The sequence below is a fragment of the Podarcis bocagei genome (assembly GCF_964188305.1).
Source record: "Podarcis bocagei genome assembly, chromosome: 16".
Taxonomy (NCBI): Eukaryota; Metazoa; Chordata; class Lepidosauria; order Squamata; family Lacertidae; genus Podarcis; species Podarcis bocagei.
In genome coordinates, this window is record NC_138142.1 from 42,914,806 (window position 1) to 42,930,449 (window position 15,644).

Sequence of the window (15,644 nt, forward strand, 5' to 3'; positions counted from 1 at the left end):
TTTTCCGCCTGACTGTCCTCCTCTGGGTCCCTCTACCCCCCGGGGCTTCTTCCTTCCGGGATTCTTCTGACGCTGACCCGGACCCTCCTGCCTCCTTGCGCCGGGCTTTAGGACCTGGTTCCCTTTCGGGGCTGCTTACTGCGCCGCCTTCCTCTGCATTTGAACTTGGCGCGCGCGCCCAACCTTCCACTTTCCTCTTAACCGTTTCTTCGCTCCCCGATGGAGGCGTGGCCACTCCTGACTCATGCCCTCCCTCCTGTGGTGAGCTGCTAGCGCTTCCCCCCGGCTCCCTTTCTCTTCCCTGCTTCCTGGCGGTGACGCTGGTCCCGATTTCCAGCTGCTCCCCCCTGAGTCCCCTCTGGCTCTACCTTCCTGGGGTGCCCCCCTAGACTCCCCCCTTGCCCTGGCCACTGGTGCTCCTTTCTGTGAATCCTCTGATTCACTGGAAAGACTGGGAGATCTCGGGTCGTCGTCATCACTCATCTTTTCTTCTGCCTCCTCCCCTTCGCTCTCTGTCTCCTCCCTTGCCCGTGCCTCTGCTCCTAAACCCCTGACATCCATCCCCCCCTCGAAGCCCCCCAGTCCCCCCTCCCCTCCTTCCGGTGCTGGAGCTGGGGGCTGCTGTTGCAAAGGGACGAACGTCGGATATCGGTCGCTTCCCGTGGCGGGCCTCCATCTGAACTCTTCCGGGACTTCCTCCCTGCTCTCGTCGACGACGGTCACCTCCGCTTCCATCTCTGTGCCGCCGTGCTCGAAACCAGGGTCGTCCCCGAAAATGTCCATGTCCGTCTCTCCCTCACTTCCTCCTGGCGGCGTTGCTCGTCCTGAGCAGTCCAGCCACTTTCTGCGGAACTGCTCCTCTGGCCTATCGTCCCACCAATACGAGGGTTCTGAGACAGATCCCGAGGGTGACCCCTCCGGGGAACGGACGTCTCGCGTTGGTTCCTCGTCCGAGTCGAACCCCCGGAACGTGCTGGCCGAAAGCGTGGGTGTGAAAAGCCAGTCGTCGAAAAAGTCTGCTGGCATAGGTCTATGTGGGAAGAGGGCATGAAACTCGTCTTTGAGCAGAGGTTCGTCTAAGGCGTATCCCGGCACCCAGCTGTTCGCACTGGCCGGGGTGCCCTCCTTGGCGAGAAAGTATTCTACCCCCTCTTCCCCCCATCTGGAGTCCAAAATCTCCGTGACTTCGTTGATGCGTTCCTTCTGTGCCGCTCCCGCGTGTCCTGTTCTGTCTCTGGCCGGACTCGGCGCCGTTCCGGGTTCCTGGAACCTGTGCGGTGCCTTGTAGGGAGTGAGCACCGATCTGTGGAATACCGGATGCATTCTGGAACCCTCCGGAAGTGCCAGTCTGAAAGCTACCGGGTTGACCTGCTCTTCGACTTGGTAGGGCCCCAGTTGTTTATGCCCTAGTTTCTTCTTGGCCAACGACCTGGCCGGCACTGCGTGGGCCGCTAACCAAACCCAGTCTCCCACGTGGAGCTCTTCTCCAACCCTTCTGTGCTTGTCTGCTTGTACCTTGTATGCGTGCTTGGCCAGCTCCAGGTGGCGCCTCAGCTGATCGTGGACTTCCTGCAGCTCCGACGCGAACGCATCTGCTGTCTGCGGCTCCCCCTCCCCCATTCTTTCCAGTCCCGGGAAGGTTCTGGGGTGCCTCCCGTTGTTGGCGAAGAACGGCGTGACCCCCGTGGATACGTGCTTCGTGTTGTTGTAGGCGAACTCTGCAAGCGGCAGGTAATCCACCCACGTCGCAGGCTGTTGATTTGCATAACATCTCAGGTACTGCTGCATGATGGCATTGACCCGCTCCGCTTGCCCGTTGGTCTGCGGGTGTCTCGCCGACGCCAGGTTGATCTTGACGTTCAGGAAGCCCATCAGCTTCTGCCAGAAGTTCGAGATGAACTGCCGCCCGCGGTCGGACAGAATAGACCGTGGCAGACCGTGAACCTTGAACACGTGGTCTATGAACAGTTTGGCGGTTTGCTCCGCCGTGGCCACCTTAGCACACGGAATGAAATGCGCCATCTTGGAAAACAGGTCCACCACCACCAGCACTGCCGTCTTGCCCCTTGAGCTGGGCAGATCCGTGACAAAGTCCAGGGCCACCCTTTCCCAAGGTTCTACCGGAGTTTGCAGCGGCTCCAACAGTCCGGCCGGCGGTTTGTGCACTGGTTTGGCCCTCTGGCAGGTGTCACACCTCGCCACGTAGTCTGCGACCTCCCCTCTCATTCCAGGCCACCAGAAATCCCTGGCTACTAATTCCACCGTCTTCTCCTTACCAAAGTGCCCGGCCGTGGGCGCGTCGTGCAGCTGCTGCAGCACCTTGGCTCGAAGTTCGTCTCCCGGCACGTAGATGGCCCCTTTACGGATGAGCAATCCATCTCTCAGCTGGAAACCGTCGGCCGCTGCCTTGCCCCTTTGCACCTCTGTCATCTTGGCTTGTGCGAAGGAGTCCCCCTGCAACGCTCGCCGTACCGCCTCTAGGTCCACGGTCGCCGCGGCGCACGCCCACACTGTCGGTGCGAAGATGTGCATGGCGGCCGCTGGTGTTGCGTCCTCCAGATACTGTGGCTTACGGGAGAGAGCGTCTGCCATGATGTTGGTGTCCCCCGGGACATACTCTATTCGGAAGTCGAAGTTCGCAAAGAACTCAGCCCAACGTATCTGCCTCTGGTTCAGGAACTGTGCCGTGCGCCAGTGCTCTAGATTCTTGTGGTCCGTGCAAACCTGCACCGTGTGCTTGGCGCCGATCAGAAAGTGCCTCCACGCCTTGAACGCTGCATGAATTGCCAGCAACTCCCTGTCCCATATGGTGTAGTTCTGCTCGGACTTGCTGAGCTTCCTGGAGTAAAACGCTCCCGGTCGCCACACCCCCTGCGGGTCTTTCTGCAGCAGGACCGCCCCCACGGCTCTGTCCGAAGCGTCTGTCTCCACCCTCATCAGCTTGCTGGGGTTGACATGAAGCAGCTGCTCTTCCGACGCGAAGAGACGCTTGAGTGCCTGAAAGGACTGCTCCGCCTGCTCTGTCCAAATGAACTTCTTTTTCTTGGAGCTAAGCGTGTCAGTGATGGCCGCCGTCTGCATCGCGAAGCCCTTGATAAACTTGCGATAGAAGTTAGCAAAGCCGACAAACCGTTGGACCTCCTTCCGGTTGCGCGGGCTCTTCCAATCCAACACCGCTCGAACCTTGGCGCTGTCCATGGCGAGCCCCTTGTCAGACAGCTTGTAGCCCAGAAAATCCACCTCCGTCACGTCAAATTGGCACTTCTCCAGCTTGGCGTAGAGCCTATGTTGCTTTAGCCTGCTCAGCACTTCCTTGACGTGCTTGTCATGCTCCTGCTGCGACTCCGAAAAGATCAGGATGTCATCTAAGAAACAGACGCACGTCTTGTAGAGCAGTCCCGCCAACACGTGATGCATAAATGCTTGAAAAACGTGGGAGCCGTTTTGCAATCCAAAAGGCATAACTCTATATTCGTAGGTCCCCAGGGGCGTGAACATGGCTGTCTTCCACTCATCACCCTCCCGCATGCGAATGAGGTTGTACGCCCCCCGCAGGTCCAACTTGGTGAACACTCTGCCCTTCCGTACCTTCGCGAGGAGGTCGTCAATTCGGGGCATGGGGAAGTCCGATGGCCTAGTCACACTGTTCAAAATCCTGTAATCCACTACGAGTCTCTTTTGGGGCGTGTCCCGCTTCTTAACAAAGAATACGGGACTGCCCCCCACTGCCTTGGACTCCCGGATGAAGCCGCGCTGCAAATTATGATCAATGAACTCCTTGAGTTCTTGCAGTTCGTCCTCTGACATGGAATACAGTTTCCCTTTAGGCAGCGCCGCCCCCGGCAGCAGGTCAATTTTGCAGTCATATGGTCTGTGAGGGGGTAGCCTGTCTGCCTCCTTCTCGCAGAAAACTTCCAAAAATTCTGCGTACTTGTGGGGAATCGCTTGCAGCGTGCCTAGCAGCAGCTGTGACTCCTCTTCCTCTCCTTCCTGCCTGGGCACTATGCAGTGTTCAGCACAAAAGGAAGAGCCGAAGGTCAGCTGCCTCTGGTACCAAGCCATCGTTGGGCTGTGCTTGTCCAGCCAACTCATGCCCAATACAACGGGCGTGTCAGATAGTTGAGTAACGTTGAAGCTGATGATTTCTCTGTGATTCCCAAGTCGCATCACCATTGGTGGCGTCTGCTTCACCACTTGCCCCCCGAGCAGCTCCCTGCCATCCACCGTGACAACCTGCAGGGGCAGTGTGGCCGGCAGCGACTGCACAGCGTGCCTGTCGACAAAGTCCTGTCCTATAAAGTCCGCATTGCTGCCTGAGTCGATGGTGATTGGCACGTCTATGGTGATTCCATTGGGCAGCTGGAGAGATGCTGTGAGCCTCACTACTGGTTTGGGCGGGAGGGGGTTCACGGGCTGTAAAATCTCTGGGGACTGCGTCACTAACACGTCTGGCTGGGCCCCAGTGCCTCTTCCTCCAGCCAGACATCGTCGTTTCCCTGCTGTGGTCCTGCTTGCTGCGTTGCTGCAGTCACCATTGCCGAGGCTGCAGTGAGCTTGTGGGGCCTCTGGGGACACTCTTTTGCCATATGCCCTGGTTCCTCACAGACGTAACACTTCCTGTTCCCTCTAGGAGGCTTCGCTTTCACTGCTGCCGGTGCTAGGGCTCTGGTTCCTGACTGAGCCCTTGCACCTCCAACCTCCATAGGTTCGGCTCCTCCTCCTGGCGGAGGCGTGGATTGCGCCCGCGCTGCTTCTCTGTGAAGGAAGGAGGGGCCCCCGGCTGGTTCGCGCTCTCCACGCCCTTCTTCCCTGCTCCACGGACGTCCTTCCAGCCTCACCCCCACTGCCAGTGCCCTCTGAACGACCTCCTGGGTGGTTCGGGGTCTCTCCCCCCTCGCGATCTCATCTTTAATCGAGTTGTGCAGCCCTTCCCAAAAGAGGTCTCTTACCGGAGCCGAATCTCTGTCCCATTCCAGGGCACTGACCAAGGCGAAAAAGCGGGCATGATACTGCCTGACGCTGGCCCTCCCTTGTCTCAGCCCATGCACCTCCTTCCGTGCAAGATCCACGTCAATACTTGATAAAAAGCACCCATCCATCGCTTTAATAAAGGCATCCGCATTCTGGAGCGCCGGATCCTTATCTCTCCATAAATTGCGTAGCCATGCTTTCGCATCCCCATGCAGATGGGACATGATGAACCCCACTCTCTCTTGTTCATCTCTAAAGTCTTTATGCAGCAGTTGCAGTGCGCACAGTACGTCGGCTCTAAAGTTGGGATACTGTTGCAGGTTCCCATCGAAGTGAGAGACTAGCCCGCCTGCCCGTCTCGCCAACCCAATTCCCTCCTGCCGGGGTGTCTGCTTTGTCAGCACGTCTAACCTGACCTGGAGATCCCTGCAGGCGGCAGCTGCCTCCTCCTCTCTCTTCCTGGATGCGAGAACCTCGGCGTTCAGTTGTGCCACTGCTTTTCTGAGGTCCTCTATCTGCTGCTCAGCCGTCATGTCGTCTGCCGTTCGTGAGCTCGCTAGTAGGCACCTGTTTCTCTCCCCTCCTCGAGGCTGTAGATGCCCACAATGATGTGACGGAGCTTACTGTCAGAGCTGCTTGAAGATCCTAGCTCACAGAGGATCACGCTAGCCAGCGATCATTAAGTAAAAGTCTTTATTGAATTACAGTTTCCATTCTCACGCTGCTGCGCGCAAACTCTACGTCTAGTAGCTAGATCGGCGAAGCTCCGTCTGAGTCTCCGCCCCGTGTGCACCAACTTAATATCCTAGCCTTGCTCCACCTTTTCCGCCTGACTGTCCTCCTCTGGGTCCCTCTACCCCCCGGGGCTTCTTCCTTCCGGGATTCTTCTGACGCTGACCCGGACCCTCCTGCCTCCTTGCGCCGGGCTTTAGGACCTGGTTCCCTTTCGGGGCTGCTTACTGCGCCGCCTTCCTCTGCATTTGAACTTGGCGCGCGCGCCCAACCTTCCACTTTCCTCTTAACCGTTTCTTCGCTCCCCGATGGAGGCGTGGCCACTCCTGACTCATGCCCTCCCTCCTGTGGTGAGCTGCTAGCGCTCCCCCCCTGGCTCCCTTTCTCTTCCCTGCTTCCTGGCGGTGACGCTGGTCCCGATTTCCAGCTGCTCCCCCCTGAGTCCCCTCTGGCTCTACCTTCCTGGGGTGCCCCCCTAGACTCCCCCCTTGCCCTGGCCACTGGTGCTCCTTTCTGTGAATCCTCTGATTCACTGGAAAGACTGGGAGATCTCGGGTCGTCGTCATCACTCATCTTTTCTTCTGCCTCCTCCCCTTCGCTCTCTGTCTCCTCCCTTGCCCGTGCCTCTGCTCCTAAACCCCTGACATTATCCATCAAAGAATAACATGCTGAAAACTTCAGATCATTCTTCCAAAGTTTTTCCCAAAAATTAAGATCTATGTTGTATCCTATACAGTGGTACCTCGGGTTACATACGCTTCAGGTTACAGACGCATCATTCAGGTTACAGACTCCGCTAACTCAGAAATAGTACCTCGGGTTAAGAACTTTCCTTCAGGATGAGAACAGAAATCATGCTCTGGCGGCAGTGGAAGGCCCCATTAGCTAATGTGGTGCTTCAGGTTAAGAACAGTTTCAGGTTAAGAACAGACCTCTGGAATGAATTAAGTTCTTAACCCGAGGTACCACTGTATTAATAAATGCTGCTCTTCACATGCTTGTGAGCAGGATCGGATCATACACAGAGCTCCTTGAAGACTGATCTGATCCTGTGAATTGCTGCTGCTGCCCCCATCTCCTCCTATTCCTAGCTTAAGACATTGATTTAACTTAAGTTGCCGTTTTTCTTCGGTTGGGAATCTCGCTCGTTTTCCATTTGGGGGCTAACAAAACGAGACATATTTTCCTTATTATTTAGCTGCTGGCTAAATAATAGCAATAATAACTGATGCAGTTGCTCCACAACATACAAGTTCCTGCGCGGTATCCACAAGCAGCGCCCTCTTCTGCCCCCCCCCCTTCTCTGCGCCTCCGCTCCCCACACTGAATGATTGAAGTCTCTGGCGAGAGAGGCGCTGCAGAGAAAAGCCGTCGAAACGTCCGGAAACATTTCTGGCGTTAATAGGGGAAAGTTGATCAGAAGAGCGGCGTCGAGATGCAGGATCCAGTTTACACTACCCTGCCATAGCTGTCAACGTTTCCATTTTTTTAAAGGGAAATTCCCTCATTCCGAATAGGATTCCTCGCAAGAAAAGGGAAAAGTTGACAGCTATGTGCCCTGCTCTTGGCACACTTCTGCTGCTTTTTTTGGAAAGGTCGTTCTCGGAATGGGGTGCCCCAGCGGTGGAGAAGGCCCCGTCCCTCGCCATTAAAACCAAGAGGAAGAGACGCCCCTCGCTGGCACTCCCTGTTGCAAGGAGCCGGGAGGGGGGAGAGAGCTGCGCAGCGACGGGAACATTCTCCGTCGGGCAGAGCCTCCCTGTTGCAGCTGTTGCTCTTGTTTTGGCAAGTCCTACGATGGAAGCGGGGACTCAGTGCTTCTGGGGGGCAGAAACTCCTCTCGCAATTTAATTTCTCAACATTATTCATTCATGAGCATAAGACTTTTCTTAATAGCCAGTCTTTGCAAACAAAGCAATTCTGCTCCTCCCCCACATTCCACATCCAGAAACACACTTCCGCAGAGAAGCAAACATGACTTTTGCTTGCAGACGTTTCCTCTTCATAATGTTTCTGTACTTTCTGGGTAAGTCGCGCACTGCTTTGTCCTGAAGAGCAGTAAGATCTGTCCCAGCAGCTGGTGTTTCCCGAGGCTGGGGAAGAGACTATCTTTGTCCTCCCTGACATTTGCCTCTTGTAGCTGCCAGACTCCTCTGGAGAAGGATATGGGAAGGCAGTTGTAAGCCATCTTTCTCTCCCCTCTGAACTGCATTTAAGCCAGGCTGCCTGGAATGTAGGGAGACCCGTGCCAGAAACTTTACTGTGATAAAGCCTCGATGTGTTTTTTGGGGGAGGGTAATGTTGAATTTATTCTGTGTTTGCCAAATTGTTTATTTCTGTCTTTTTTAAAAAAATACTATCCTATTCTGTATTTCTTACATTTGTATTTTCAATGCTCTGTATTTTGATGTTTTGAACGTTTGCTGTGAGGCACTTGCTGGTTTAAAGGGGAGGGTATGGTACAGGTGGTACATGACCCCAGTCAAGCTTGCAAAAATATATCATTTGCCAGACAATAAGTGTTGGAAATGTAAAGAAAATGAAGGAACATTCTTTCACCTTTGGTGGACATGCCCAAGGGTTAAGGCCTTCTGGGAAATGATCTATAATGAACAAAAAAGGTATTTAAATATACCTTCCTTAAGAAACCAGAGGCCTTCCTTTTGGGCATTGTCGGCCAGAGAGTGCTAAAGAAGGATAGAACTTTCTTTATGTATGCGACAACAGCTGCAAGAATACTTATTGCCAAACATTGGAAGACAGAAGATTTGCCCACCCTGGAAGAATGGCAGATGCAACTGATAGACTACATGGAATTGGCAGAAATGACTGACAGAATCCGAGACCCGGGAGAAGAGACAATGGAAGAGGACTGGAAGAAATTTAAGGATTATTTGCAAAAGTACTGTAAACTGTATGAATGCTAGAATGATGCAGGATAGAAAGATAATTTGGCATTAGTAACTTAGCGGAAAGAAATATGAAAATAACTGAATTATAAGACCAAAGATGAAATTTGACTAATATTATGTCAAGCTTAAATACTTAAATACTTGATAACAAAGGGTAAAATTGGAGACATAATATTTGAAAGGTACAAATTAAAACAAGATTTGAGAGAAGGTGAAGTACTGCTGAACATGACTTTCTAAACGGGAATGCAGGAAAGGGAGATGTGAGGGAGTCTGAAAAGAAGGTTATGGAAATCTGGTTTCTGAAACTTAATTATGTTGTATCTTTTTTGCTCTGTGTGTATTTTTTATTTTGGTGATGCTGTTTTATGTGTTTGGTGTTATATTGTTTAAAACCCTTAATAAATATTTTATAAAATGAAAAATAAAAATAAAGGGGAGGGTATGATCTGCTGGGAAGCGACAGGACGGACGGACCGTTGTGTCCGCAAGTTCACGACTCTTGCGAATAAGACCCTGTACTCGGGCCATGCTTATAAGATGGATGAACAGGCTTATTTTAGAGCATCTATCCTGTGCAGACGTGGGTGGCGCTGTGGGTAAAACCTCAGTGCCTAGGACTTGCCGATCGTATGGTCGGCGGTTCGAATCCCCGCGACGGGGTGAGCTCCCATTGCTCAGTCCCAGCGCCTGCCAACCTAGCAGTTCGAAAGCACCCTTAAAGTGCAAGTAGATAAATAGGTACTGCTTTATAGCGGGAAGGTAAATGGCGTTTCCGTGTGCTGCGCTGGTGCTGGCTCACCAGAGCAGCTTCGTCACGCTGGCCACGTGACCTGGAAGTGTCTCCGGACAGCGCTGGCCCCCGGCCTATAGAGTGAGATGGGTGCACAACCCTAGAGTCTGTCAAGACTGGCCTGTACGGGCAGGGGTACCTTTACCTTTTATCCTGTGCAGAAGAATGAAGTTGTCCTTCTCACAGTGGTGAAACAGAAAGGGAAGCCATCAGGCAGGACCTGAGTGCAACATTAGCAAGCTTCCCATAGATGATTCCCAGAAACGGCCAGTTTGGGGCGTCACTGCCACTCATGGCTCTCTGCAATCCACAATCCACAACTGTGGATTTTTCTCACAGAAGACCTTTTCTTCAGAGTATTGCTGTACTCTTCCTTGAGAAGAAGAAGAAGAAGAAGAAGAAGAAGAAGAAGAAGAAGAAGAAGAAGAAGAAGAAGAAGAAGAAACCCACCTAAATGTATGGAGGGGGCACTCTATGTTTGATTTGGCATGAAAAGGGAAATCATTGATAATATTGTTTGCTAGCACTGAGGGCCTCCTTTCCCCAGCTCGAACCCTCCCAGAACACCCTGGGTGGCTTCAAAGGAAGCTCCAAGAGAAGGCTTAATTCTTCTTGTCATATTTGTTACTGAGCTGATGGGGGAGGGGGGAGAGACTGCATCTATGATGAAGGTGATCATCTCCCCTGAAGGTGTGGAGTGGAATCTCTAGGGCAGAAATGTTTCCCTGAAGGATTTTTTTCCTGTCATGTGTCAGTCATCCACCAATACAAAAGAAATGTCAGTTAAGAGCAAGCAGTGAATTAGAGGAGCAACCAATGAGCAGGAAAAGGCGACTGGGGATCTTGGTGGAACAGAGTCAGTTGCTTCTCTGAACTCTGTATAAACTTATCTCGGTTTCACGAAAAAATGTGCATAATCATTTTTTCCTGAAACACACACACATGTGGTTTTTATATTGCTGCTTAGAATAATTTTTCACTGGGTTAGAGCTTTCTGTGTTGAGTTTTCAACAGACATTTTGCACAGCTCTGATTATGTAAAGTGCTTTGAGGCTTTATTAAAACCAAGAAGTATAAATCTTGTGAACTGAAATAAATGAACTTTTGTTCCTCGTGAGGGGAAATTCTACTTATTTTTCAGAATTTTTCCTTGAGACAATTACACAAAGCTAGATATTCCTAAAATTTCAGCACTGAAAAGTTTTGAAAAGATTTAAGTGTTTAATCAATTGCTTTTTCAGACTTCACTAAAAGAGGATAATGATACTAATTTCCACCTTTGTTTGTATCTCCTCCCCCACCACCCCTCACAAGACACTTTTAGCCGTGCGGTGCAGAACCCAACCCATCAGGTGAAAGGAATTCTGGGAGGATCAGTCTTGTTTCCTGCCAACATATCTCAAGGAATAACAGTGGAGAAAATGGAATGGGACTTCTACCCCCAAAGGGGTGGCCTGGGCTATTGGCTGGGGGAATTCACTCATGGGAAACTGGAGCACCCAAGTCCCACTGACCGGTTTGGACAACGGCTAGACATGGTGAACGAGACAACACTGAAGGTCAAAGACCTGGAGTTGGATGACAGTGGGATCTACAATGCTCGCATCTGGTTTATGAAATCACGGTTTCAAGAACAGAGTTTCAGCCTCACAGTTTATGGTAAGTTATTCCTTTCACTGTTTGGCTCATGGAATAGGATCAGCACCATTTACAACATAGGTACTGATGTTGCTTTCAACTGTGTTCAACAGAGCCAGTGCCAACACCACAGATGCTCCATCAAGAGATATCCAGTAATCTAGAGGGATGTAATGTGACCCTGCAATGTCAGACACCTAGAAGGGAAGAACTCAAGGTCTCCTGGGAAAGAGGGAATCCCCCCAGGGCCTTAGAAAGCAGCCTGGATGAGTTCCAGCTTTCTGAAAGTGGGAGGCAGCTCAATGTCTCCTGGAAGACCATACCTTTTGACTCCACATTGACTTGCCTGGTCAGCAACCCTGTCAGTGAAAAGAGAGCCTCATTTGACTTGTCCCACATCTGCTCAAGTATTGGAGGTGAGCAATGTATCTTTATCCAGAGTTGCTGTTTGGAGTCTTGGATAGCTTACACCCTATGGGGATTCAAGGAGAGACACTCATATATGCAAGCACCCCTCCTCACATGCTTGTTGACCAGTGTTAGAGCAAATCCAGTCCTGCTTGAAGATTGCCATGACCCATCTGAATTGCTGCTTCTGCTTCTTCCTCCTCCTCCTACCCCTAGGTAAATAAACTACATTTGGAGCGGGGCAAAGTGAAGGCTGCAGCCAATGTCTGACTGCACACAGGATTGTGCTGTAATTCTGGATCCAGCCCTATGGCTACACCACCCAGTAGCCACCATGGTGACTTGCAGAGGCTGCCAGACTCTACCCAGCAGCATAACCCCTGCCCAGTGGCGTAGCGTGGGGGGGGTGCAGGGGGGGGCGGCCTCACCAGGCGCAACAACTGGGGGTTAGGGTTAGGGGGCACAAATCCACGGGTTAGGGGGCGCAAATTACTTGCCTTGCCCCGGGTGCTGACAACCCACGCTACGCCACTGCCCCTGCCCATTGGGCCTGCTGGCTGGAGCTGATGGAAACTGGAGTCCAGCAACATCTGGAGAGCAACACATTTCCTGCCCCTGTTTCAACACCTCTTTTCATGTCTTGCCTTCATCTCACCGGCTTCTTGTATCCTAACAGAAGGTATCTTTGTTTTGGAAGTCTGTCCTGGCATTTCATTCATTCTGCTTCTCTCATGTAGGATAATCACTTTGCTTGTTGCTATTGAAGCATTTTCAAGAGCCTCTTATTGCACATTGCAGGTGGACATATTGGAACCCAGAAGATCCTGCCTCTTATTTCTGGTCTCTTTGCAATTTTGTTTTTGTTGGGAATTGTGATTCTGCTTGCAGTATGCCAGTGGAGAAAAAGGCATCAAGGAGGTAGAACCATCTCTATTAATCTTCTTCCCATCTCACCTGGGATTGGGGCTCCCTACCAGTATGCCTCTACCTTTACTGTGTTTATCATGAGAAGCAGAATTAGGTCAGTGTCATGGAATAAATATTGTTTCTCATGTTACATTCCACAGAAATTGTCCGTAGGCTTCCAGAGAAGGGACAAAATTTTATTGCACACCAGAACTCAGAAGAGAGGCTCCCACAACTTTTCAGGTAAGATGAGCATGCAAAGCAGGGATGATGCTAGATAATGACAATGGAAGCAACCAGTATGTTTGGGAAGTATTTATTATGCATAAACATATTTTGAAAGTTGTAATTTGATATTTTTAAAAACCAGTGAAATGCAAAACAGAATTCAGGCAGCAGGACTCAGCCATAACTACTCCTCCTCTTTACCAATCCCCTAATCGAGGGAGAGACAGCCAGTCTCTGCAAAGAGCAGCCCAGGTCTAGTTGCAAGAGTGCTTCCAAGCAGCCTCACATTGTTCTTAGGTTGTGTGTGCCTATTCCCATCAGGGAAACATCCACACTCAGCCAAACTGAGCAGGGCTGAACCCTGGTTCAATCGTCCTGGCTGTGAGGGCCTGGATTCCCACAGGGAAAGGGCTCGTGAAACAGCACTGAACAGGATTGCACCCTTCACTCACCAGCTATCCTGGACTCTTACTAAAATACTAATTTTATCATTAATACAAACTGGACTCATATAATAACCGAAACACAGACTTTACCTTTAATAATGTCACTCCTGGAGTAAGGAAACAGACCACTTTTGTCTGTTAAAAATGGGCATCTTCAGCTATGGGGAATGATCCAGGAACCTGTACAACCAAACACTAACCCTAAATACTGGAATGGAGAGATAGGGAAGAGCCCTGTGACCTTTCTTAGGGCACTGCAGGGCTTGGCCAGGACTCAGTTCATGAACAGGGTTTAGGTGGGGTCAAATGCTCAGAAACCCTTTTAGGAGTTGCATCTGAGTGTCTCCTGTCATGTTCTGTAGCTGGTTATATTTTTCTCTGCCCCTGCAGATTTTCTGCGTAAGTGAGGAATGTTACATGAGTTCCACAGCACTTTGGAAATCCTGTCTTCCCATCTTTTCTGACCCAGAAGCAGACACATATACCTCAGAAGATGAACAGACCAAGGGTTTGGAGGAGCAGGCATGTCTCTTGGAACCAGTGCAAGTGATTGTTTTGAGGCAACGTTGACAGTTCACCTGGCACAATGGCCAGAGCTTCCCAGTCAGGAGCAGGGGCACCCCCCTCCTCAATAGATGGAGTGCCCCCTTGTCAACAACTGAAGTGCCCCTCCATCATCAGCCAGAGCACCCCCTCATCCTCGGCTGGAGATTTCTCTGTTTGCAGTTGCAGTATCCTCTCCCCAACAGCTGCAGCACCCCCCTTGTCAACTGCCAGGTGTCATGGACAGGATGTTTTGGAGGAGGCACCAGCTGGGGAACCCCTGAAGGAAGAAGGCTCGGAGCCAGAGGATTTTGGTAGGGATGACAATGAGTGGTCAGAGGGAGAAGAGGGAGCAAACTGGGAGGAGGTGTCAGAAGCTGAAGAGGTAACAGGGTTTAATGAGCAGGAAGAAGCGGTGGCAGAGAGGAGTCCAGAATCAGAGGCAGAATCAGAGGCTGGAGAGGAGGCGGGCCGTGAGGTAGAGATGAGGCAGGCTGCTGAAGAAGGCAGGGAGTCTCCCTCTCCTGCTGTGACCAGCTGCCCTCCCTCCAGAACATGAAGAGGAATGAAGACAGCAGAGGAAAGAGAGACAAGCCAGAGGGCCCCCTCAACAGCCAGAGCACACACATAACCCTCATCAGCACCCAAGAACCCGGGCACCTAAGTTCTTTTTGAAAATTGACTTTTAATCAAGATTCTCTTGGTTTATATAAGTACATACCTTGTCTCATTTTTCAGGTTGCACAGTCTTCTGTTTTTGTAAAGTTTTTATTAGAAATTACAACATAACATTTTATCAAAAGGCATATCACCTTTAGTCCCCCCCCCATTTTTTCCCTCCCCCTCCCAAGAAAGAACCCCCCCTCCCCTCCTCCCGCAACTTCCCTCAGCTCCTCTCTGGTTTTTCAATACATGTAATTCTCTGCATATTATAAAATTGTAAAGAACCTTAATTTATCTAGCCATATGTTCTTAATAATAAATTTGTGAGTGTTTATTCAAAACCTGCCAAGGAGTCCAGTTCATTTTGTTGTTTCTTTAAGTAATTTGTAAAAAGTTCCCATTCTTCTTTAAAGTCACAGTTGTCCTTCTCACGCAGTTTATGTGTCAATTTTACCAATTCCGCGTAGTCCATCAGTTTCTCTTGCCACAGATTCTTTAGTCAGGATTTCCTCATTCTTCCATCCTTGTGCTATTAAGACTCTTGCTGCCATTGTCGCATACATGAAAATGTTCTTGAATTTCCTTGGCAGGTCTTTTCCTACAATCCCTAACAGAAATGCTTCAGGTTTTTTAACACATGTTAATTGGAACATTTTCTTCAACTCATCATATATCATTTCCCAAAATTTCCCAATTTTGCTACAGTCCCACCACATATGGTAAAATGTCCCTTCTTTTTCCTTACATTTCCAACACATGTTTGAACCAGTTTTATACATTCTTCCTATCTGCACTGGTGTTATATACCATCTATACATCATTTTCATATAATTTTCTTTCAACAGAGAACAATCTGTAAATTTTAAATCAGTTTTCCACAATCTTTCCCAATCTTCAAACATTATATTATGACCTTTATCTTGTGCCCATTTAATCATGACTGATTTCACCTCTTCATCTTTTGTTTCCCATTCTAGCAGAATACTATATGCACCTTTCAGCAACTTTACTTTCCCTTCTACAACTTCCTTCTGAAATCTGAACGTCGTATAGCTAAATCCTTTCTTTTGGTCTTCTTTATAAATCTCATGTAGTTGCCAATAGTGTAACCAACTCTGAAAATGATCTTTTATTTCTTCATAATCTCTTAATTTTTACAGAGGGGAACCTAAACTGAAATCAATGGAAAGTGTAAGGAGCCATGTTATGGACTGGCTACAATATCATCAGTTACATGAAATGTTTGACATAGAAGAAATGGGGTTTTTTTGGACCAAAGCTCACAATTCGAAAAATAACTTATACAAAACAAAGAAGAACTTTTATCTAAAATGTACAATCTGTTATTAGATTGGGAAATAGAAGATGAGCTTGTCAAAGCTTCTATGACACATGGAGCAATAG

The 15,644-nt window shown here is 50.0% G+C and overlaps 1 protein-coding gene across 2 annotated transcripts in view; it reads left to right on the forward strand.

The window, feature by feature from the left end:
• LOC308575179 (SLAM family member 5-like) overlaps positions 1–14,584 on the forward strand; it is a 24,689-nt gene extending 10,105 nt beyond the window's left edge. Inside the window, exons 2-6 of one of the 2 annotated variants that reach the window (XM_081173758.1) lie at positions 7,695–7,729; positions 10,723–11,067; positions 11,160–11,462; positions 12,253–12,603; positions 13,425–14,584. In XM_081173758.1, the coding sequence (XP_081029884.1) occupies positions 7,711–7,729; positions 10,723–11,067; positions 11,160–11,462; positions 12,253–12,603; positions 13,425–13,441 (1,035 nt within the window). In that variant the 5' untranslated portion in view covers positions 7,695–7,710 and the 3' untranslated portion in view covers positions 13,442–14,584. Of the gene's footprint in view, positions 1–7,028; positions 7,730–10,722; positions 11,068–11,159; positions 11,463–12,252; positions 12,604–13,424 lie in introns of those variants that run through there. The other variant, XM_081173757.1, reaches the window with a different exon arrangement.
• The last annotated feature ends 1,060 nt before the right edge of the window (positions 14,585–15,644 follow it).